Here is a 25,337-nt window from a genome sequence, read left to right as displayed (position 1 = left end):
AAGGACACTGAGGTGCTGCAGCGTGTCCAGAGAACAGAGCTGGTGAAGGGTCTGGAGAGTAAGTCTTAGGAGAAGCAGCTGAGGGAGCTTGGGAAAAGCCTGTAGAAGAGGAAGTTCAGGTGAGACCTTACGCCTCTCTACAACAACCTGAAAGTAGATTGGGGCTAGGGGAGGATCAGCCTCTTCTCTCAAGTAACAAGTGATAGGATGAGAGGACACAGTCTCAAGTTGTGACAGGGGACTTTCAGGTTGGATATTAGGAAAAATTTCTTTACAGAAAGGGTTGCCAAGCAGTTTCCACGTGGAACAGGCTTCCCAGGAAAGTGGTTGAGTCACCATCGCTTGGAGGTATTTTAAAAAATGTGTAGAAGTAGCACTTAGTGGTAGGTTAACAGTTGAACTTGGTGATTTTAAATGTCTTTTCCAACCTAAATGATTCTATGAAAATAACCAACAAAACAAAAAAGTCAAATCGAAAACTCTTCTTTCTTCATCACATATGAGCAACCTATACAACCAGTTCTATTCAGCTGGAAGTTCAGCACTTCAGTGGTCCATTGGAGCCACTCCACTCTGGAACAAAGTTTCCAGTAAAATTTACTGTTTCTATGGACAATGAAGGCTGGACAGAAAGAGAAGGTTACATAAGAGCAGGTTTGCAGATAACCTTTGCAGGTTTGAAGATGACCTTGGCAGGTTTGCAGAGATTCAGAAGGGAGGGAATACATAAAACCACAATACACTTTCCCCTATCACCTTCCATCCAAGGGTATGTTCAGTAAAGTATTCAAATAGTGGAAATTAGTCCTTCATTTTTGTATTTAAAGTGAAATCACAAACCTTTCTCTATTGGAAACATTTAGAGGAACTGGATCCGGTCTTGAAAAGTCGTATCAGAGCATGCATAAACCACAGATGGGAAAAATCAGCTAAAACTTTTATTGCTACAAGTCTATTTTTCCTCATTACTAACTCCAAAAAAACACTAAACAGGGGAATCCATAAAGCATAGCCCAAGTAGTGCTGCCTACTGGCACAAGGTACAGAACAAGGTGGTTCAAGGTGGTTTCAGCTGACAAAATTATGAGACAACAGTCCCAATGGCAGAACTTCTTGGTTATGGAAAATCCAATTCACCAAAAAGAATAAAAAGAGGTATTTCTTTGAATTTCAACTGAAATTTTACAAGAATCCCTAAAATCCAATGCTCTGTTTTTAGCTTCACATTCAACGTAAACCACAGTATTTTGTGGCTTTTCTAGCACACTTGGATAAAACTAGATAAACTACTACACTGTTTAATACTTAGGATTTAGCATTCTGGATTCCAATTCCATCTCAGGCAGCGTCTGACTTGATACCCTTCAGTAATTCTCATTCTGCTTGCCTCTCAGTTTTGCCATCAGTAAAATGGAGATAGCATGCATTTCACAGTGTGGTAGAGTGATGTGAAGGCTGACTGATTTATCAGTAGTTGTGAGATGTTTAGGAATACTCTGATGAAATGTGCCACATGTATGCACAATTTATTATTAACCTGACAGCGTTTTAGCTGTTTTATTTTCCTGCCTTGCACACAATTCAAGTGCAGGATGCCTGAAGCACGTTTGAATGGATGCCATGTGGCATTTTGATTGTAGCAGGTATTACCATTTAAATTCACAACTTTAACATCACATTTAAGCAGAATTTTTGCAATTAATATTCCTTCTTCACTCAGTTTTAAAAGAAGAACATTTGATTGGTCTTGCTTTTAGTTCAGTATCGGATCATTGAAATTATTAAAGGCAAACACAGGCAAGGAAAGAATCTCTTAGAAGAATGTGCTCTTTGGGCCAAATCTTTAAGAGGTGAAAAAGGACAGAAATAAATACAATATTAAAGTAAAATTATCAAAATTACTATTTTGAATTCCAGACCAGTCACAAGGCTTCAAGGCTCCTGAATCACTTTTCAAAATGGGACTTAAAAGTAACCTTTTTAACTGACAAGATCAACAAATCTAAGTAGATTTGTGTTTAGCTCTTAGTTAAGAACATCTTTCATCAGATGAGTGAAAGCTTTGCTTGACTAAAGAGTGCTTGGTGTACAAAGTTAATTTTAAGTTGAATACTATTTATAGGACCAGATGTGCTAGAAACATTTTATACAATGATCTTTACATTTGATAGTTTTACTACAGAACAGCTTATTGATGACACAGTATCTGCAAGTGAAAATAATTCACATGGCCATGTTGCAGCAGAGCTGTGCACAAGGAAAAAACAGCTGGGCAACTGTAAGGATAGAAATTAAACCAGATGAAACCTACATTTTGTTTCACTCCCAGACCTGAAAAGGGGCTCAAATCGTTTTAGTCAGCTTTCCAACAACAACATTTTGTCAGTTAACTAGGAGGAAACTTAAGCAATTTCAGGTCTGGAAAAAAACTAGTGGAGACTGTTACAAATGCCCCAAAATAGTGTGATATAGATTCATAGATTTTAAGACCAGAGGGAGCACTAAATAGACCTACAACACAGCAGTGACCTCCACTGTAAGTGGTGGTAGGGCTATAATTAAACACCACTGACAAATGAGGTCTGAAATCACAGCCAATTGTTCTCCGGGGATAGAGGATTTGTACTTCGGTTTAGCTATCTTTTGCCTCGGGCAACCTGGGAGTCACCACACTGGCAGCAGCAATGACAGGGAAAACATCCCACAGCTCAAGAATGACTGTCACGCCATACTGGTGCAGCACCCAAGCGATTTTCATAGGCAGAGCCTTACTTATCCAGCCCAAATCTCAGCTTGGGCTGGCTGCATCTCAGAGAGCCTTTCTTGCACAGAGAGGTATTTGTTATGCTCTTCTTTGGGAATGCCTGCTGCCCAGTCCTTAGGTCCAGCTACATTGTAAACTACGGTTCAACATGCTAGAAAGCTAAAAACCAAACTGCTGGCAATCCCAGCCTCTCAAATCAGTAGCTGTGGTTCTTTGTTAATATACTCAGCCTTGCTGCCTTCACTGTCTCTGTTGAGAGACTGCACTCTTCAGTCATACGTGTTAGAAGTCAATTGGGAAGAGCCCACTCGAGTGCTGCCCACTCAAAATTATTCCCCAAGCCTTTCTTTTAGTGGAGCTCTTGATAGACAGCAGAACCTATGGAGCTGTCACTTCCAACGAACTGAAATGATAACAGTGCTTCACACCACTCTTCTCTTCTGGAAGGCTTCAAAGGGCACCAATCTGGTCATCTTTCTGCCTGTGCTCCAGGCTCCACTTGCTGTCTGCAAACTGGAACTCTGTTCTCCTCTCTGGTTAAGTTTAACCTATGCTTAGGTCCCCTTTTGCCTGCACTTCCAAACCTAACAATTCCCACAGGTGATTCATGGTGGGGTTGAGTCCATGGGTTTTCATTAATGCCATTTGGTCAGTGCGGGAGTACATGCCCGTTCCTTAAAACACTTCAACATTTTTGTAGTATCTTGCAGTTCATCAGTAGTAGATCCATATTAGGGCTAATCATCTCAGTAAATTATAAAATAAGCTACAATAGATAACATTTTTTTTAAAAAATCAGAATTAAGAAACTCTACAAATTAAAAATACATTGCTTTTTTCTGCAGATTGTCATCCAAATCAGTTGGGGGTTTTTTTCCTAAATATTTTGATCTGAATGAAACCACAATTTCTCACGCAGAAAACATTTTCAATCTGTCTGATTCTGACGTGTCTTAGCCGGTCAAAATGTAACATCACATGTCTTTCATTCAAACATGCCACAAGAAAGGGCAGGCAAACACCCAACTGCCTTAAAGACACATTTCTGTGTCAGATGCAAAGTAGAGATAATGCATATAGGTATATAGGCCTGATATCTGAAGCTTTGGAAATTTGTTGTAGGTGTGTTCATTGCTGCAGTTGAGACACAATTGAGCATTTCAGCTTAAGTAATGAAGGAAAAGAAAATTTAGTAGGAGGCAGCCAGCAAGCTACACTACAAATTGGTCACTGGAGCCCTACTGGGTTTTTTTTTCCGGTGAAGGGAAAAAAAAAAAAAATCAATCTCCAACAACACAGTGCCCACTAGAGGAACTCTGAAGAAAGAGGATTTTGCCACTTTCTGCAGCATCCCATGCTTACTCAAAAGGTCTTCTACACAATAATAAACTTACAGTCATAACAATATCATCAAATTCCAAGCTCACACAGCTACCAGTACCTAATCTGGCAAATTTTCATCTAGATACCCCTCTATGAGTTTTGCCCCATCTTTGACACTAAAATAAACATTCCTCTAGCTCTGGTTGTCCTGAGCATTATACAGCAATGCTAGCGCTTCACAATGGCAGTATATCCATCCATAATTTTTTACGTTCACTGATCTCCTGTTATCTTCCTTAAAGCTATGTGAATTACAAGGACCTACACAGATCTCCCATTACACCAGAGGTCTGGTAGACATCATGAAGGGTAGTTCCTTTGCACAGACCCCTGCCTCCTACCACACCAAGTCCCAGAGCAGGTCTCAGAGAAGCCAAAGAGGAAAAGGCAAAATACAGAAGTAAAAATACCAAAAATCTGGTTACTTTCCCAGCTTTTTCTTTTAGGTAGTCCTAGACAATAAATTTTATCTCCTCTCCTCTTCACAAACTTCACCTTTTTCTTTTTTCCTTTATTTTTTTAATCAGCAAGTTATTAAGGAATGATTCCACACACTTCTTCACCATTTAAAAAAATTCTTTGGGGAATATAAGCAATTTCAACCCCATACAGAAAGAAGCTTAAGGAATTCAGCTGCAAACACAACTGAACTATGAAATTTGCAGATCACAACACTAGCCACTCTCTTACCGGCTAGCCATTCCTCAGCTCTTGTTCCTGACCAGCCTCAGTGGAGAAACGTGCCTTTAGTTCCGAGGATTTCTCCTATGTTACCTTGAGGAGAAAGGTACTGAGAGGCACTCTGACCCTGAAAGCCAGACTTGTAAGATGGACGCAGCGGGAATAACCAGAAAATCAAACACATGCCTGTGGAGACACATCAGAGGTTTGGAAAACCCAGACAGTGTCATTTTTCTCAAGTACTAAGGCAACAAACCACAAAGAAATGAAAATCCACCCAAGAGACTACAGAGGCCAAGAAACGCTTCTGAATAAATGCAGCAGCCAAGCAAACTATGGAGCCTGCCAGCACTATTAGAGATTGAAGCCTGGTTTTAACCTACAGCTCAAATTTCTACATCTACCAAGGAGCTGCTTCTTTCTCTTCTGATAAAGGTCTCTTGCCAAATACTCAGAGCCAAAACCAGTCCATTATATTCACTCAGGTTACTTAACTGGTCAAATTCCATGAATAAGAGGAGGAAGAGCAAAATTCTGAGAGCCAAGTATACCTTTCCTTCTTGCCCTATGTTGCAAGCTGCAGACCAGCTACAAATACACCTGCTGTATCTAATAAGCAGTTAGAGCTCTGATGAGAGTTAACAGGAAAAGAAAGATTTTTACCCACCCTTTCAGTGCCTTAGAACCACAAAACACTTGCCAGCTTTGTGCTAATTAAACACAGAAACAACAATGGGCTTTCTTTGCTATCCTGCTTTTCATGCATAGAGGAACAGAGGAAGTGCAAACTCTGCCATTCTGCTTGGGTAGCCTTTTATGCTCTCTTTGCTTTCCCTGACAGCACAAGGTCAAGGTGAGTCTTGAGTATGGAGGGTGAAAGGGGCAGGCTGAAACTAGCAGCCACAGCAGGGAGAGCAACAGTGCTGGCAGGTAAGCAGAGGTGGGCCACTGTACAAGGAAAAGCATCTGATCAGCATCTGAGGTTCACAGCAGAGGACATGTGGGGGAAGTCAGTGGACTACATGGGTCAGATACAAAAAAAAAAAGTCTAAAGCTCTCTTACTCCCATTGCTTGTATCAGCACCCTGCAGTGCAGCATCTGCTCCATGTCACCGACAGAGAAGAGGCTACACTGCTGCTCAGGCTCTTGTCTTTGCCAGCACAACTGCAGCCTGGACTGCTTATTCACAGTGGGACACTGCACAGAGTAGGAGGAAACTGGGAGATTTCTGTTGAAAAGAAAGATGAGGAGCATCCCTCAAAGATGGCCACTTAACAAGGAAAACTACCTTAATTTCTAACTGCATATCCTGGCTAAAAAAACTGACAATCAAACCACATCATTCTGCTGGGTGTTCATGCATTATCATCATTTACTTGTCATGCCAAGAGATTTATATGTCTCTATCACTGTCATACAGAAGCATATGGGATTCTTAATACCTGGAGTACATATTTCAGATATGGAAACTGAGACACTGAGGGTAACCAGGTACATATCCTCTGCAAAGAAAGGTCAATTGATTCAGTCTTGAGTCCTTTAGTCTGCCAGCAAATCACTCCAGGGACGGAGAAAGACCGTGGCAGAAATGGAAATCAGCCTCTTAGGTGCTAACACTCTTATGACCAGACCATTCAAGTTCTGCTGCCCTGCTCCACTTTCTTTACATGTTATACCTTGGTCTCTTTTCAGAATAATGAGGTGAACAAGTGTACATGCAGGCAGGGCCTGGAGAGCTGACACAGCATAACTGGAAAAGGTGTCAGTAGCACAGAATGTGAATCCAATGCACACAGGTCTCAGCCCCATTTCAGAGCAAACACATTCAAATACAAACCAGTTCTGCCTCACGTAGATTGTGACATCCACAGTCATTCCTACCCCCCACATGTATACTTCTCTCAGCCCTTGGGCTGTTTTGCACTCAGTTGTCAGCTCCTGGACCTGTTTAAGATGGAAGAAGGGCAATTGCTGTGCTCTGCGGTGTGGGTTTACAATGGCAGTGGACCTGTCTGCAATGAAGGACTGTGGGAGAGACACACACGTACACCCAGAAGTCACATTGCTGTCTCTGGACAGCAATAACATGGCAGTTGCCTTGCTTTCTATTGGGAGAGAAAAAAGCTTTTCTTGTCCATCAAGTTCAAAGTTGGTTAGTGAAGAAACAAAGAGGTAAAGTGAAATTAGAAGTTGGCCCAGGACAGGTGGCCTTTCTACCATTTCATCACATGGATTACCACCTTCTCCTGCACCAGGGAGCACTCAGTGCTGATGTTGATGTGCAGAGGTTCATCTTCTTTGAGTAGTCAGAGTCCACTGGACAGATGTGCTCCTCCTCTGATTCTCTCCCTGGAGCTTTGTGGCGCCATTTCCACCATCCTCAAGGTATCTGGGAGGATTACTGCCCTCCATTTTTCACCAAAACAGAAAAAAAATTACCTTGTGGCAAATGCCCTGCACACCTCTGTACCAGAATAAGGATGAAGCTACAGCTTCTGTCTTGCTTGGGGATATATTTACTGCTGATTGACCTCTGTGACAAGCTGCCTAGCTCAGCAGAAGTCTATACAGTAATAATAAATCAACTCTTCCCCTCCTCCTTTTATTTTTTTATGGCAAAACCAAAGGAAAATAAACCCTTCTTCAGAAATCAAGTTGGAAATATCTAAGTTGGAAAGAGAAATTTCTGACTTTGCTCACTTTCACATAATTATGACTAGTTACTTTAATTTTGATTTTTATTTAGTAATGCCCAAAAATTCCAGTTTAGACCCTAGCTGTGCACACTTTGGGACAGAGCAAGAGCTAGCAGGTTGGTCTGTGGGCTCACAGAGAATGCTGGTATCCAAACTCCATCCAGATTTAGTCCTCCAGAAGCTTGGTCAGCCCATTCTCTTTGCAAGAGCCAAGAACTCTTTCTTTATTCTATCAGGCAGGTAAAACCAATACAGAGCAGCTACTGTAAACAGTCTATATGAGCTATGGTTTTTCTCTTTTATAACATTTTATAAAAGAACATGTTTGTCCTGGGGGTTTTTTTCCCCTGAGTTCCATCTTCTCCTGGCCCACAAATTATTGTCACTCCTCACCAGTTCCACCTTACACCGATCTCCTTTGTAGCCAACCACCACCTGCTTCAGTTTATCTGAGGAGATGTCCAAACTTTGCCTGAGGGCTTTAACACCTCTTTTGCCCAAGGTCTGCAGCTGACCCGCAATCCAGCAGAAAAGGATTGTAGCCCATAGCTCATCTATAATACAAGAGAGGGAAACTAGAATAATATAGCTGTTAGCATGTATTGCAGCCACACTGTTTGAATCAATGGCACTCACCATACAGGGTCCTGCAATCTCCCTGCACCTCCCCTCCTTTTAAAGCAGGGGAGACTACAAAAAAAAGCCTAGCTCTGGAGTTGCAGGAAGTCCACACTTAGTGAGTGGGGTCCTTGGCATCTTCTGTGAAAGAGTATGTAGGATCTAAATTCAAATCCTGCAGCTCCTGCTCAGTTTTACTATTCATCACTAAAAATAACAAATTGTGCTTGAACTGCACTTTGAGGTTGCAAAGCACTTTATAAACATTAATACCTGAACACATCATCTTTCTCTGGTGCTCATCTGGCAATGCATCAAAAAAATTTTAACCAGACTGGAAAAAAGATTATAATTTTAAATACAACCAAAGGAACTTAAACCAGGAAGAATGAGCAAGCGAAAGAGATGGGGAAAATTGAATTGCTGCAAAATGAAGTCATGGGCAGAGTTCTTACCAGCTTTCTGCCCAATGGCCAGGGCTGTGACATAAGAAGTGACAAAAACCAGCAGATTTGCCCCTTTCAATATTTACTCCACAGACCTTGGAGACAATCAATTCTAGAGTTTTGCACTGGTGAGTGAAGATCTGGGCCCATCCAAAGTGTGTGCCAGAACTGCCTGGTGTCCTCTAGAACAGCAGAGCACAAGACCAAATGGAGGGTCTGCAACTGTTTATTGCTGGTGAATTCAACAACCAATTTATATTCATCTATCAAGGAATATACAAGTGGAAGCAAATATTATGGTCATGTTCATTTGTTTCTGATTACAAAATGTATGTAAATGTATATGCAAATTAAGTGCAAGCATCAGGCTCATGGCAAAGTGCCAAACTATCCCCTAGTGTTACAAAGATAGGGGTGGCTGGCAGGGCAAAACAGTGACTGCAAGTGAGGCTGGGCAGCGCCTTCAGATACAGCCAAAGCTTGGATGCTCCAAAGAGGCAGGAAGCGGATAAATCCCACAGTAAGTTGTCACTTTAAATGAAGCTGAGGGGCTATAGAAAAATCTGTTCCCGACGCAGTTAGAAGTGTGATAATTACAGAGCAACGGGCTCCTCTGTCATTCAGCAGGCAGCATCCCCAGGAAATCTTGCTCTGTAATCAAGGGAAGAGGTGCAATCAAGCCCATATTCAGGCTTCGTTTAGAAACAGCCCCTGCAGGCAACACAAAGGCTTCAGCATGGTGCTTTGTGAAGTTGGTGATCAACGCCTTGGTTCTGCAACTACAAGCAGAGTTAAAGTCATTTCTAAGCACATCTTATGTTCACCTTTCCTCAGAAAATCCAGAAGAAGTCTTGGAAGAGGGATGAGGGTTTAGGCCAAAACACACTTGTACAAACAGTGTTACGTTCACCCTGTCCACATTTGTGAGCTCACTCTATACAGAGCAGTGTCAGCGAAAGAAAATTTCTTCTAGACTGACAGCATGATCCTGAATGAGCAGATATGAACAACCTCATCTGGCTTCTACAGCAGCTCAGCTTGCAAAATTTGCATGGGGAAGGTTTTCTTGGGTTTTTTTCCCAGAAATATGAATGTATCTGCGATGATCAAATTCTACAGGAACCTCATTCTCTTGGCAGCAGCCTGGTCCCGCAGAGACTGATGAGGTTTATCAGAGGGGAAGATGTCTCTGAGTTTAGCTTTCATGTCTAATGCCACCATTGCCCAGGAACATACAAATTAATTGCTACTCAAATCAGCCATCCTTTGTACCCTACAGAGCTGTCAGATTCAGTGAACCAGTTTACTCCAACTGCAATAAAAATAGTCTCACATTTTATTCAAAACAGCCAAACCTTCCAAAGTGCACGCATTTGCACTCCCACTGTATAAACTCAGAAATTGTACCTGCTCAGCTACCATCTGGGTATGTGACTGCCATGATGTACACAATCCTGGTAACTCTGGGTGCACATGAAGTGCCAGAAATTTTTTTGCACATTGGGGGCACATTCTGGACAGGATTCACAGTTTTATCTCAGTATGGAACGGTTGTTCTCTGTTGACGTTTACCATAACTGGAACTGCACTTGGAGTTACAGTAGCCTCTAATACCTTAAATGGAGTTTCATTCCATCACAGTACAGAATCAGCAGGTTCCACTCTCTGCTTACTTCTTCTATCTCTGGCCACAAAATAAATGAGTTTGCTATGGTTTTACCATCTGCAGACACAGGTATCACTCAATAGCCAAGTAATGGCCTGGACACTGTCAAGAGAACTCATTATTAAAAAGGTACATATTACATTTAGCTGTTCAAACAGAACTTGTTATTGATCAGATCCCATCAGTTCCCAGTAAAAAAGCCAACTCCGGTGATGAAATGAAAATACGCACATAGACTACAGACTAGTAAATACCGTAATGGAGTTAAGGTTCCCCCCCAAAAGGGAGTTGTTGATACCCAGTCAAAAGAGCAGTCTTTTTCAAAAGTGAGACTGGGAATAAAATAACCATGTTACTTCTGCATATCTCCAGAGGATATATATATATATATATCCAGAGGATAAGGAAACAAAACAAAAGAGAACAGTTCTGACAACAAACATCTCAATCTCTTGGGAAAAAAAAGCAAACAAAGAAAATACAAGTTGTTTAATGGCCAATCAAGCCACAGACAGGAAGAGCCTGTAACCACTTCTGCCATTCCTTCCACATCCTACTGTTTATCAGTGGAGGTTCTGCCACACTCGCAGAATTGAAAGACAACATCTTTGGAGTTTGCTACACTTTTTGTTTTCAGATAAAAAGGTAGGTAGCTATACTTAATTTGGTTCCTGGTTTTTTTCTTGCCTCTTTTCTTTGTCTGCTTGTTTCCACTTACTAAACAGCTTTTTCTTTTGGTTTTCCCATTCATCTGCACAGACACTGTAACATTTTTCAATGACAGCATTTAACACACTGAAATCACCACTGCTACAGCATAAAGGAGGCAGAAAACAAGGATGATTATAAAATTCTAACATAAACCAAATATACACCATTTAGTAATACATGAGAATACAAGAAGAACCGAACAAGGTAATGACTGTGGAAATCTCTACATTTGATCCATTGGAAAAGTTCTCTGCACAGCATCTTCTCTGAGAGTGAACCGACCCCAGCTAACAGTGAATTAAAAATGTTTGTTTAAGAAGGCACATCGTGACAAACTTCTTTGCTCACCCTTAACAGCAGGTTGGGCTGGAAACTGATGAATCACTATAGGAAACAAACAGCAATGGTGACTCACGGCTTCAAACGGTAACAATAGCACTGCTTTATCCATGGTGTCTACAACAAAAATATCCCTGGATTCATTAGAAGATGTATTTCAGATTGTTCCATCCACCCAGGAAATGCAGAAAGTCCATCCCCTGAGCTCTGGTTAGAGTTCTCACAATTGCCCCACAGGTATATGGGATTCCTGCTCACTTACAGTACTTTCTCAAAGATGTTCACTGAAAACCATATGCTGTTGATGTCTAGAGCAGCTCCCCAAGGAGTCTGGATCCATGAGCCCAGCATTAGAAAGAGCATTATATCTTTATGTTTCAGGGTTCACATGCCTGTGTGGCTCTTGCAATCTTCTATCACGATAGCTGGCATTTAGACCTGAGGTGTGTTTGTTCCATAAGCGTATGAGGATTAGGCCTAGTGGCCCAGCTCCTGAACCACCTGGTCACACCCAGAAGTCTCTCCAGCCCCACATAACTCATGGCTCAAGCACAGAAAATAATTCTGGCTCATTAATGGTTTGGACTAATCAGGTCGGAACAAATAGCCAGGAAGAATTCCGGTGTTCAACACTCCACAGGCTCACATCTCCTGTCTAATGCTCATGTACTGTTACTGTATTATTTGGATATAAAGCCAAATTTTCTGTTATGATTAAAATCACCTTAAAATGAATGCACTTATGGATGCTATGTTTATCTTCCAAACCTTCCCTTCCTATAAAAACATGTTTGCTTCTCCATCTAAACTGCAAAGGTAGAGCTGTAGGGCTTTTTACTTAGATATCAAGAGAATAAGGACTGTTTTCACCACTCCTCACATTGTACAGACTAAACTCTGGTTAATCTAGTTTCACTGCCAAAAGAAGTGAACAAATGTTAGTTGTGAAAATATATTATTGCAAATACTTCCATTTTGACAAAATTTCAGGTTGGGGTTTTTTTTTTCCTTGAGATTGGACACTTCTTGTCCAGGTTTCATCTTTGGTTTAAGTTCAAACTGTGGTGTTTAAAGCCAAATGTCATAAATAATGTTGTGATGGGATTCTCAAATTCACACAGGAATTTTCAGTTGACTTACTTAAGTCTCCTGCATATACAGAGTTAATTACCATCACACTGATAAGACCAAAGGAAAAATCTGAAATACACTTCATCCTGTGGTTTGCATGACTTAAAACTTTCAAACTCAAATTCAAAAAGAGAGTACCAAACAATGCAGAAACATGCAAATCCCTCTTCCCTTTGCAACACTAAGTAAGACCAATTTATAAAGCAATTTAAGCAATTTAATCAAGGATGCTAAAACAATCAAGGTGCCATTCAGTGATTAGTATGCAAGCAATTGAAGGGAAGCATGGGGCTTCCATAGGCTAGCAACAGCTAACATCAAATAAGTGTACAGTGTCCTGTCAATCAGTTATGTTAGCGATATATACATGGCTCCTGTTTGCTGACACTTCACTCAGTTTTCAGGGACATGTGGCAATGGAATTCACCCAGCCAGCCATTGCTTTTACCAACACTAACCTAAGGTACTTCTTAGGTTTATTTACCAATTTATGTTCTCTACCCCTATTAATAAGTTGCTGATGAAATGAATGATGAAGATGATGGAAATCTGTCCATGCTACAAGTGCAGCATCCTTGCAGAAAGGCACTTGTTGCAGTTGCTCACACTCTCTATCTACTCCCATTTCATTACTTCCATTTGGAAAAAGAATGGTGGAACTTGAATTCCTCTGTAGTCCTGCTAAACAAATTAACTCTTTGGATTGTGTAAAGTTCAATGAGAAGTAGGGAAGTATTCTCTTACCTTCAGAACACAGCTTGCCAGTATATCCAGTGGCTGAGCAGTCACAGTGTGGCTCGCCATCCAGAAGGAAGCAAGTGCCACCATTTTCACAGGGGTTTTCTGAGCAAAGTCCTTCCATTTCCAGTCGGACCCCTTGACTGCCCAGGAGCTGCGGCTCAGAATTGCCGTATTTCAGATCCAGGATAAATCCTTGAAACGGAGGCTCACTCAGAACACCATCAAGAGTCAACGCAGCAGGACGAATGTCCAGTGGGACTCCACCAATAAAAAGGTCACTGACAATATTCATATACTGGCGCTGTGGACGCACCTCACCTGGCTTGGCTTCACCATCCAGCACTAGCACCGTCCGAAGGTGATTGCGGCTGACCATCAGGAAGTGCCAGTTGCTGTCGTTTACCTGCTTGTCTGTGATAACTGTCGTCTCCGCACAGTCCACGCTGAACTGCAGCTGGATGCGCCCATCAACAAGGGACAGACAGAGGAAGTCACAGACACCACCATCATCAAAATAGAGAAGCAGCCCAGCAGAGACATTGGTCTTGAACTGGAAGCTGAGTTCACTCCTAGTGCTGGCATCCCAGCGGAGGTAGCGGGCCCACTGGTTGGGGATGCCCATGAACTCCAGACCCAAACAGAGACCCAGCAAGGAGCCCAGCAGCAGACTCACCTTCAAGGTGAAGTAGACAGAATGCAGAGTGAAGCCCATTGTTTCAAGAATCTGTTCTTCCCTAGGAGAAAAACAGAAGCCACACTACTGGGAGGAGAACCCCAGCAGTCAACACCAAATGTTAAATCCAAAAGGAAGAGAAGGAGAGCAGAGATAGTGACAGAGAGCAGGAGAGTAAGTGGAAAGCGAGATAGCAAGCACACGTGACCAAGAGGAAATGTCTCCTCCCAAGGAAAGATCTCAATTATCCTTTAGGAACCAGAGGCTTTTATCTCAGAAGTACACAGTATATGAAGTGACTTCTCCAGATGGCGTACTCTCTAAAGGGCAAAATAACCTATAGTGATTTGTTTTGGTAGAACACAAAGGTGACACTGGTGTTCCAGGAGGAAGGAAAGGTAGAGCCAAAGCCCAAGCCTAGAATTCTTGTCTTCTACATGTGATGACAATCTTTACAGAGATGGCAGTGAGATAGGAGAGTGAATTCATAAAGCACGTGAACTTCAAGAGGGCAAAAATAAAGTCAATCTTCATGATGCGCTGGTGGATACCCAGCCCATAATTCACTGCTTGGCACTCACGGAGCTTGCAGGACCTGTGGGGCAAGACAAAAAAAGAAAGGGAAAAGTTAATCTTACTACTCACCACATCTTTACCATGAAGCTTACTAACATCTTGTCCAATTACTCAGTTACATTTCTTGGTACTCTGAACACTTCTTCATGCTTGCAATTGGCTGTACAGGTCTCAAAAGCATCAAGGACATCTATGTCCTCAAAAGTAAGAGGCCAAAATAGAGATCTCACCAAGTCATCTGCACACGTAACAACAATGAGCAAGGTAAAAATACACCAAATCATTTAACTCCCTATGATGGATGCAATCTCATTGACTTTACTGAGAATGCTGCTGGAGCTTTCCCAGTAACAATTACCTCTCCATGAAAATGCTTAGGGGAAAGACCAGAGTTCCTTAGAGTTCAAAAGTTGGTAAGGGCAAGAGAAGACATTATCCAAACTTCCCATTCCATTGCTTACATTATGCTTCCTAGCAACCAAGGAAGTGTTAGAGAAGACAACCTTGCTGTCAGCCTGTCACACAATAGCTGCTTTTACTTTACATGTCTTGCATACTTCAGAGACTCTACCAAGGACCTCTGCAACCTGGAAACATGTGCTATGCAAGTTATATACGGCAACCTGCAGCTTAGATGATAGCAAACTTGTAGTTTAGATGCTAAGAACTGTCTAAGCACTTAACCACTTACCCTGGTCTAGTGGTTTGGCAAAAAGGCCAAATTCATCCCTAACTGAGAGCAAAGAATTCTAACTGCCTTCAGTGAGTTACATCTGTTAACACTGGAATTTAACTTACTTCTGCATACTTTGCATGTGGGTGACTCTATGCCTGGTGTAGGAGGATGTTTTAAGTGACAAGTAAAGGCAGCACAAAACTAGATTCATCCTTTGAAAATTCTACCCAAGAAGAAAGTAAGTTTTCTATTAACACAGGTGTTTGTTCACAAAGATGGGTTGGACACAAGAACATCTCTGGGAATGGCTAGAATGGCATTAACATAAATACAAAGCAGGAAAGGAGGCGATGAGAATCAAGGCCTTCAGCCTCAGAAGTCAGCATGAACACAACTTCCACAAACTGGAACACAAATATTATGAGGCAGTATTTGCTTGGGAAAAGTGTTTTATGCTGTGGACAATGAGAGCTGTTGACAGCAGACACCTTTCAACCCCATTGCCCATCTTGCTCTGAAGGAGAAGGCACACAGACACTGCAGAAGTGGGCAGTGCTGGAAAGTTTCTGTTTGGTAAGGACAGAGGCTGAGCTGGAGGAGAATCACTAAAAAATGGAGGGGAGAGTTCACACAGTCATATCCTCACCTGCCTCAGGGACCTGCGGAAGCCATAAGTCTCCAGAGCTGTCAGTCTGACAAATTTAGCCAGCACAAAAAACAAGTCACTTAGAAAACTAAAGGGATCAATTAAAAGAAAACCCACAAGTTGGAGAGAAATGTGAGCTTTCAGTGCCCAGTGGAAACCAAGCCTGTTCCCTGCAGCTGCCTGAGTGGAGCATGTTGGCTACACTGCTATAAACACAAATAAAATCAAGTCAAAACCAGAGGGAAGATAATTCCTTTTAATCGTTAACAGCTTGGCCGAGGAAAATGGAAGGGGGGCAAAGGAGGTGTTAGGAGAGGTGCAAAATGAACAAAAAAATTGAACACAGAATCCAATTGCCCAAATAATTTGTGTTCCCAATAATCACAATATTGGCTAAGCTCATGGTGGTTTTGGGGGGTCCTGAAAAATTAATTGGGAAAATATTATGTAGTTCTCATTCATCTACCTTTCTTCTCTGTGCTCCCTAGTGGATCCACTAAAATAGCCCATGATTTATGGAGAAGAATAGAGTGAGAGAAAGGTAAGAGAGAAAGTGATGACCCAAGCCTGGAATTACTGATGAGATGGGAATAAGAATATCATAATGTGTGTAAATTAGCCACTGATGTGCTTCCAGCAGCTCACAGCTTCCTGAACCATTTACTACCACCATGGCAAAATTCAGTACTCCATCAGACAGCTCTGTGCTCAGCCTGAGCTGAGAAGGGAGACAAGCCCAGCATGGCAGCAACCATCCACAGAGACCCCAATGCAGCAGGGCTCTCACACCAGCTTTTAATTCTCCTGGGCAGGGTAGATCGCATCATCTGCATCAAAACCAGCCCTCAGTCTTACACTCTTCTCTCCCTGTTTTAGAAGACCAACTCTTTGATCAGCAGTGAAAGATGCTGTAAATCACAGCAGCAGGTGTGAACACTATAGATAACCTGAGATGCATATGTCCATGCACAGTTCAAACTCCTGTCTGAGAAGCCTGTCAATCTCTCCCAATCCCACGGTGCTGAAACCCTGTTTACACAGACAAATATCAGCTTCCGTGGGTCACTTCAGTCCTTAGGATATTTCAAAGGTACAATAATGGGAGTAGGCTACCTCTGTGGTGCAAATATCTTTAACGATACAAATTCATTAGGGCAGGACAAAAGGCATAGTAAACAAGGGAAACCAGACAGAAACGGTTAAACAGGAAGAGCACTGTTGACTGAGGGAAGCCAAGACAATTCCTCTTTCTGTTTTGATTGAGAGAAGCCAAGGTAATCCCTTTCTAGCTGTTTTGAAAGAAGACAGTGCCAGCTCTGTTTCAGAAGAGGAAGACAATGCAAAATCCATGAAATATAGGTGTCATTGCTGGGTGCTTCACTACCTTTTAGACACTGCAGCTCAGATTTTGGGAAGGCTGCCCACACCCAGCCACTAGCAGGCTAGGGCCATCTGTGACTCCCTCAGAGCTCTGTCAGTGCACGTCAGTCCTGACTCATGGCGCTTCCCATTACTCCAGTTTCGTGTCTCACACAGTTAAGTCTGTGAGAGCAAATCCTACCACAGTAGCAGGGTCTTCAAGAAAAGCTCAGAAGACTCAGTGCCCTTTATAGCAGGAGGCAGGATCTGAATCCCAACCTTGAGAGAGTAAATCCTGACATACCAATTCTGTGCCTCACCCATTCCCACAATGATCCTCCAAGACACACTGAGAATGAATAATTTTCTGCTCTTACCATTTTATTTTTAGCATAAATACTACCCCAGCAGCCTCATACAGCACACTGCTACCATAGCAATACATTACAGTTTGGAACAAAAACTACAGAATCCCAGAGTATTGTCTTACGTATTTTATCTCTGAGAAATCTCATTGTCATGGCATGACAACATCTTACAAAAAAAGGGACTTCATGACGGACAGCCGCAAGCAAGTTATCTCAACTGCACTTCCAACAGCTTGTACCGCCTCCCTGGCCCACCTGAGAGCTGCAACAGCGAGGAACCCGCACACTGAACAGACGGCTCGGCATCTCACACACGCCAAACTCACTGTAGGAAATGCACCCACTTGCACTGTTGAAACGTCCCACTCACAGGGTTGACAGAGCTCCCCAGCCGGGGAAGGGAGGCAGCCCCGTGGCAGTGCCACGGGCGAGTGCTGCCTGACCACTGCACACTTTCCTAAACTTGACAGCAGACTATTAATGCCAGGTCAGAGCCATCTGCTCAGCAGCCCAGGGAGGGGTGTCTCACCCTTGCTTTGAAGTGGCTCTCAACCACTTATCAGCTGTATGTGGAGAGTGAGTGACATTATCTAATTGCCAACTAATTTCCATAATTACTGACTGGCACACTCTGTATGCAGGGTTAATATCTTTGCAAATGTCTCGAAACACACCTGCTTAGCAAAGAGGGTGGGAAGCTGTTGCTCTGCAGCTTATTTACCCAACTGCACAGAAAGGTTGCAGAAGATGGGTTTGTCACTCCGTGTCCTCCCTCCTCCACTGCCTCCCTCTCTGGCTGCTAATTGCTTGCGGATGGACTTACTTGTATTTGAAAGTGTAATTTTCAGCAGAAAGAAGAACAGAGATTAATTCAGACAGGCTGGCTTCCCTTGCAAACCCCCTCCACAGCACCCCAGTGCAAGACTGTGTAAGTCCTGTTATTCCACTTCAGGATGCTGTTCAAAATCCCACTGACACACTGATGGGAAAGGGTTACAGTCCACCCAGTCTGACATCCTCTTCCGCAACCAGAACCATTCACTATGCCACACTTTGTGCGGAAGGAAAAATATATATTGGTCACCTAAGATCCATGTGAACTCACTTTTGCCCCTCCCTTCACAGTAAAACAAGCAAAATCCAATTGTTTTCTTTATTCCCCAGGCCCTAACAAAGCAGCAGAGTTTTCGGAAGGAGTAAACAGGATCCTAATTTGGCTCTGCATCCATGTGTCTCCCTGCAATTGGCCCAAAGCACAGCAATCAAATCATTGCAGCTCTACGACGTATGCTGCTCAAAACGATACAGTAACATTTACCCTCAATAACTGACATTAAAAGTCAAGCTTGCTAGCAGAGAGAAATGGGGAATTAATAGTATTTATTCACTCATCCAGTTCTGAACAGTGGGCTCCTTTTGGCTAATGCTTTTAAATCTTTCTGCCTGGTCTATCCCCAGATGAATTGTGGCTAAAGACAAAGGGTCAAAGAAAAACAAACAAAAAAAAAAAATAAAATAACCCTTCCAATAAAAAATGCAGATGTGAAAACTGTGAGTTGCTACAGTCACTACGGATAAAAGGAACACAGAAATCCTCCCATCACACAACATCCTCAGCAAGGATGCATGGAGAGATGTTTACAGAAAACTGAGAGGGGACATGGAGGGTTTGAAATTCATGAGACTAGAGAAAACCACAGGGGCTAATTTAGTTTTTAATTCCTCTCGCAGCATTTGCATCTCAGTAATAAATCTGGACACTTCCTCATACCCTTGCTGGGATGGAGAGGACTCTGGGATGGTGCCAAGGAAGCCGAGCTGAAAGAACTAGGATGAAGGTAGAGACAGAGAGCTTCTATCTTCATACAGTTCTATGATTCTCTTACCAAGGGAGATTTCAGTGGCACCACACAGCTCAGAGGGATCACCAGTAAGGCAAGATGGTCTCTGCTAAGTGAAGAAGCTGGAAGTGCAATCGAAAATGGGGGCTTTGACTTGCAAAGAGCTGAACACACCTAGGTTCTGCTGAAGTTGGCAGAACTTCATGGGATGCAGCATCTTACATTACTGGCTGACTGGCTGCAAGGAGAAAAGCAGTGATATTTCAGGCTTTATCTTGGATGTAGAGATCCGTCCATATGAAGACCAGCATCTTAAAATTAGGAATTGAGAGTGACACGGAGCTGTTGACCTCTTCTGCATGGTTTCCAGGGATATAGTATTCATGTCGGTCTCTCACATCACTGTGAAACCACACGTGCTTTTGGCCTACTCCAAACCTAAGTAGAAGACATATTCTTCTGTTCTCTGGTTCTTCACATTACTGATATATCTTGCAGGCTTAACTTTTCCATTCTTGAAAACAGATATGGAGTTACTTAATTCTTACCTAAATTCAGCACTGAGCTCCCTAGGAGTCAGTTGCAAAAAAACTGTATCAAGCAAAAAGCAAGGAAAGGGGGTATGAAAAGGGGGTATGGGGGGTTGCGATTCAAGGGTATCCTCTCAAAGGAAAAAAAAAGCCCAGACTATAAAGCTAGAATTAGTTTGTCTTTGCTTCCCTGTAGTGGATTAGTATATACACATGCACATGCCTTCACCATCAATTGTATAGGTGAGTGGTTGTTGGTTTCCTGGTACCTGGGCATGTGATTTGCAGTCAGTTTAAGCCCACTGCCCTTCTTCTCCCCATTCGGAGTTCTTCCCCAGGGAAGGCAAGAATGACTGCTTATGACAAGGCTAACCTTGGAGCTCACCTCCAGAAACACTGTGTAATACCCAAACTAGGCACCTACGTAGCGGAGAGCTGAATTCACCCGCACTAGCAAGACACACAATTGAAATGCCACCAGCAGCTTCAGAAGGGATATCAGCAAACTACTAAAGTGCTTAGTTCAATAAACAGCATAAGACCATGGCAGCACAGCCTCACTTCAGACCTATCAGGCTAGAAAGTCATCTGACTGCTGGGAGAGTTACCATTTTATCATAATCACCCTTCACAGTTTTACCTCCTGGGCATATTTTAAAAACTTAACTCAGAACCAGAGCTCTTCAAATCTACACCGGAAAAAGAAGGGTTAAAAAAGCCACAAGGGACATCGTGACTCCCTTCTTAAACACTCTCACCACCCCACAGAGGAGGCCATCTAGTCCATGAGAGTGACCTTTAACTAGCCTACCTAGCCAGGGCTCAGCATGAATGCAATTTAAAGACCATTTCAGCTCTCCAGCTTTCTTAACACAAAGAAGAAAAATCAAAACGCAAGCACAATGGAAAAGAAAGAGAGAGAGAGGGAAAATAACCCTGCAGAGCAATCATGTCTGGGGCTGCTCTGATGGCTTTCTGTTCTCTTCCAGGACATAGAAATGACTCCCAGTGTGTTAATTACTCCCATTACCACAAACTCTCCACTAACAAGGAGTAGCTAAAAGGAAGCGTTGGCAGCAGCTGAGCAGTTATTGCTCTGTACTGCCACGCAGGAGAAACCAGACTCCCCCATCTCTGAGCTGGTACTAACCAGGAGAGCGATTTCTGCAAAACTCAACAGCCTTTATTGTAATTCCCATGGCAGCTGCACTGGGAACACTGGCCTTGCCTCAATTCCACCAGCGTTAAAAGAGAACAAAGAATACCTGCTTTTCTAAAGACTTTGAAGCTCAACAGTTGGAGAGCTCTGAATCATTATCATTTCTTTTACTCCTTCTGTAGATGGTCTGTCTCCATCCCCCGCATCCTCTCCTTTTTGCCATCAAAAAAGCTTGGACAGATCTGTAGCATTGTTTATTCTACCAGATCCTAATGCACCAAATGCAGTCAGTAGCTACACACACCTCAGCAGGGAATGTTAGCAGGGAATTTGGTGAGTTCACAGTGATAAAGGCAAAACTTCTTCCAGAAGTACACAGTATTTCTATTTTCTTTTAATAAAAATCAGGTCTTTTGAAAACATGCTTATCGTTACCAAAAACTGAAGTTTGGGCATGTCACTGATGCCTGAAAATAAGGCTGCTTCTGAAAAGATTTGACTAACAGTGCAGAATGGGCTTACTTTTTGCCCCAAAATGTATTTGATACTACAGACACTATTAGACACTCCTCAGAGGGAAGACACAACTGGATTGTGGCGGGGACTCCTGACTTTGAAGCAAGAGGAAAAAAGTCACTAGTGCACTGCTTTGCCAGCTACCTAACTCTAGAAGAAGGTACAAAGCACAAAATCAACAACAAAATAAAACTAATGGCTGGCCCACTAAGTAATACCACCTTGCTCTTCCTAGCTGTCTGTCTATCCATCTGCTTCTTCTTTTCATATGCATTTTAAGTTCTTCAGGAGCAAGAACATTTTCTGTCTGACAGAATCTAGCACAACATAGTCAAGAGCTGAGCTATGAGGCACTACACATGTACACATTAATAACTGTGATTTTATGTACTTGAGCTAGCACTAAAATGCCTTTATATTCCAGCTGTTGTATAACACTTCCTTAAAAAAAAAATAAAAAAAGAAGAAAAGCTTAAAAGGACCATCAGAATGACTACAAAAAGAACTAATTTTTAACTCACTTTTTCTTTCATTTACAGATCACAGTCATTTCTCACTTTCTTTAACATATTTTGTACTCCTGGACCTGATTTCCAGTAAGTCAGAGAAGTTTGCACGTTCTTAAATGTTGTGATAGTATATTATGAAGACAGGACAGGAGGCAGAAGCAATCAAATTTGCTATTGTACTAAAAACATAACATGTATAGAGGGGGACATTGCACCTGGCTAGACTTCCCTGTCATTAGTATGGCCAGTAATTAATTTAGATCATTCTCTGTAGTCTGCTGGCTCAGGGGAAGATAAGCACCATCGACTTAAAAAGGAAATAAAGGGCCCATGGACATCTTGAAATCTACAGTGGATTTTCCCATTATGTAACATGTTAGCACGCTCTCTGTTTTATTGCAACTTTGGAATCTCATGTGAAAATGTGTACTCAGCTCCCCACAAATCAAACACGAACACCTAAACGTAGCAAACAGGTGCAAGAAGCTGTCCAGAGTGCTGGCAATGCTCTCAGTTCCTAAGCTCTTTAAACAGCTGAGGTTCCATTTACAGACCAAATGCCTTTCAGCAAACCCAGTTAAACACTGGAATTGAAGTGTGGGTGATCCCTTTCACCCAACTCTCACAGTGATTGATGCTGACCAATCCAGGGAGCTGACACTGGTGCCCTGGTAAGTGCTCCAGAAGTCTACAGCCACTGTGAGATTAGGTGTCTGCTTTCTGAACCACATTCCTCTCTTACCACTAGCTCCAGAAACATGTTGCTTTTCGTGGGTGTACACACAACAGCAGACTGGGAATCCCCTGCCATGGGAAATCAATGCATTCTTCCAGCTATCTGTTGTTTTCATCCTCTGATACACAAATTCCTGCCAAAATTCATTCCACCTCATTCCTCTCCCCACTTTTACCTAAGGGTAATTGGGGCAACATGATGAGAAGCTATGCATAGATAGGTTTCTCAGGTCTAGCATGCTGGGGAAGTGGAAATCTTTGCCAAGACTGGTTGCAAAAATCTTTAAGTGTCATTGTCTTGGCTGGAAAAGGATAACACTTTAAATAGCTGAGGATATTGAAAACTTTCCAGATCATCAAGGAAATGACTTGTAGCTTTGCATGATAGGGGTCAGTTTCTAAACTGACCAGCAATTACGGGACAGGTAAGAATGACACTAAACACACTGCTTGCAAGGAGTCACTGCAGCCCGCCTGTGCCTGCAGCACTGCATGGTGATCTGTCAGGGTGCACCAAGCAATCCTCCACCTAACCCAGACCGCCTGCGGGCAAGGCTGGAATAACAAACCTGTCACTCTGCCACTGGAGTGGCCTCACAGCTAAGGACTAAAACAGCACTGTAAAGGCTACCTAGGCTCCAGAGCCCTAGGGACCCTCAAAGCAAAAATACAATGCTTTTGGCACAATGTATTTTGAAAGGAAGGCTGTGGAACAGACAGTTTCAGGCTTAAGAGTCCTATGAGCCCAGACAGTGGGACAAGATACTCACAGAACAGGGTTTTCATTTTTGGTTTTTAATTCATTTTTGTGTTTCACACTGTTTTGCCCTACAAGTTTTCTCTTTAGCTGTCTTTTCCTCAGAAACTTCCTGCTGTGAAATGAAGAATCAAACATTAAGATGTGTAAAACAAAAGGGTTTTTACAAAATTCAAGTATAAAGGATTCATCTTCTTATTTCAGTGGAACCACCTAATGACGAGGAAATTTTATTTCCTGGAGTAAGCAACACACAAGAAGCCAAAAAGGCAGGGGATGCATGCACGTAGCAAAGTGCAAGAGGAATCATCGTAGACACAGAGTGACAGAGGCAGACAGTCGCTAAAACAAGAAGTCCAGAGGCTGGACAATCCTGGGCTCTCAAAAGTACTTGGGCATGACTGCAGAAAGGTGGAAGAGCACAGCTGCATTTTATTTTAAAACTAACTTCGATAAAAACACTAGGAGATAGCGTAACAGAGAATAACCCTTTGACACCTGAGAAACAGACCAGGGGCACTGCACAGCACTCTTCTATTCTCTCTCTATATTAAAGCCCCAAATGCAGGAGTGTACCAGGGCAACGGACCCAGGAAGCAAAGTCTATCAGCCAACTTAATACTTCAAGTGAGCTCAGGGAAAGAAAAAGCTAACTAGCAGCACTATGGAAATGAATGCCTTTAGAAATTATTTCAAATTTTCTAATGGAGCATTTTAACACCACTGGAGAAGACATGTCTCTTTATTTAATAATTAGTTGCTACATATTGATAAATCAATCACACTTGGTAGATTTAGAAAGACTTAAAATACATATATTCAGCTGCAAATGTTCCTTTAAAAATCAGATGGTATTTTAAAGAGCTTCCAGCCTTGGGACTCACAGTGCAGTGCCCTGGAAGACAATTGACATTCTGAGTGACTGGACTGCGAATTCAAAATCCCAACTCAACCTGCTCAAGCCAGGATACAAACTCACATACTTTAAAAATAGGAAAGAAAGAAAAAGACAAAGAAAAAAAGAGCAAGGAAAATACTTGAATTCCTGCAACTCCACAGGCCAGAGTCTCTGAGGTTGTAGATGCAATAGGGGCTCTGGGAATATATCTATACTGTACTCCATATCTGCATGGGACGTATTTTCTGCTTTGCCATACTAAATATGAATCTCTGTATGGTTAGCAATACAGCTGACAAAGGATAATTGTTTGTTATGAAAGCCATTAATGAAAATCAAAAGAACATTTATTATATTGAGGTGCTTTAATTGATTTTTCTATTTTTAATTTAAAAAATGAAACATTCTAATTTACCTGGCTTTGGATATAGTAACTTCCAGTCATTATTTGCAGTTTATTTTTATTTCTTCTGGGAAAGGAGTATAGAATAGGGAAGGAATATAGAAGTGGGAAAACTGAGACTGCTATATAAATAGCTTCATTCCTAGCAACTGCATAACTTTTCATTTCAAATCAATTTTAAATGTATTACCCTCCCTCTCAACAAAAAAAAAATCTGAACATTCTGAATAATACATCCTTTCTGCTAACATTGTTTTCACAGTCTGAAAAGCCATTATTTTGACAAAAACATTATGAGCAGTTCTTGCTAACAGCACCCACTTTTTCCCTTTCATACCAAGCCCTGCACTCAGCTCAGCATGTGTCTGGGAAGTTCTGCATAGCTCCGGAGATCAGTGATGAGGCAGGGATGGGTCTCGCTCCTTTTTGGCACCAATTTTCACCTCCTTGTTCCACATACAGCTTTTGCTAGCTGGTGGCAAACTGGAAGCCAATGAGAGAAATGCAGCAGGAA

General features: G+C 42.2%; 1 protein-coding gene across 29 annotated transcripts in view; it reads right to left on the bottom strand.

The window, feature by feature from the left end:
* NRXN3 (neurexin 3) overlaps positions 1-25,337 on the bottom strand; it is a 985,030-nt gene that overhangs the window by 915,766 nt on the left and 43,927 nt on the right. For all 29 annotated transcript variants that reach the window (XM_017741724.1, XM_017741721.1, XM_017741722.1 and 26 more), the window contains exon 2: positions 13,181-14,445. In XM_017741724.1, coding sequence (XP_017597213.1) covers positions 13,181-13,889 — 709 coding nt within the window. In that variant the 5' untranslated portion in view covers positions 13,890-14,445. The remainder of the gene's footprint in view (positions 1-13,180; positions 14,446-25,337) is intronic.

Source organism: Corvus brachyrhynchos, unplaced genomic scaffold (genome assembly GCF_000691975.1).
Source record: "Corvus brachyrhynchos isolate BGI_N302 unplaced genomic scaffold, ASM69197v1 scaffold115, whole genome shotgun sequence".
Lineage (NCBI taxonomy): Eukaryota > Metazoa > Chordata > Aves > Passeriformes > Corvidae > Corvus > Corvus brachyrhynchos.
This window is presented reverse-complemented; position numbering and strand designations above follow the sequence as displayed.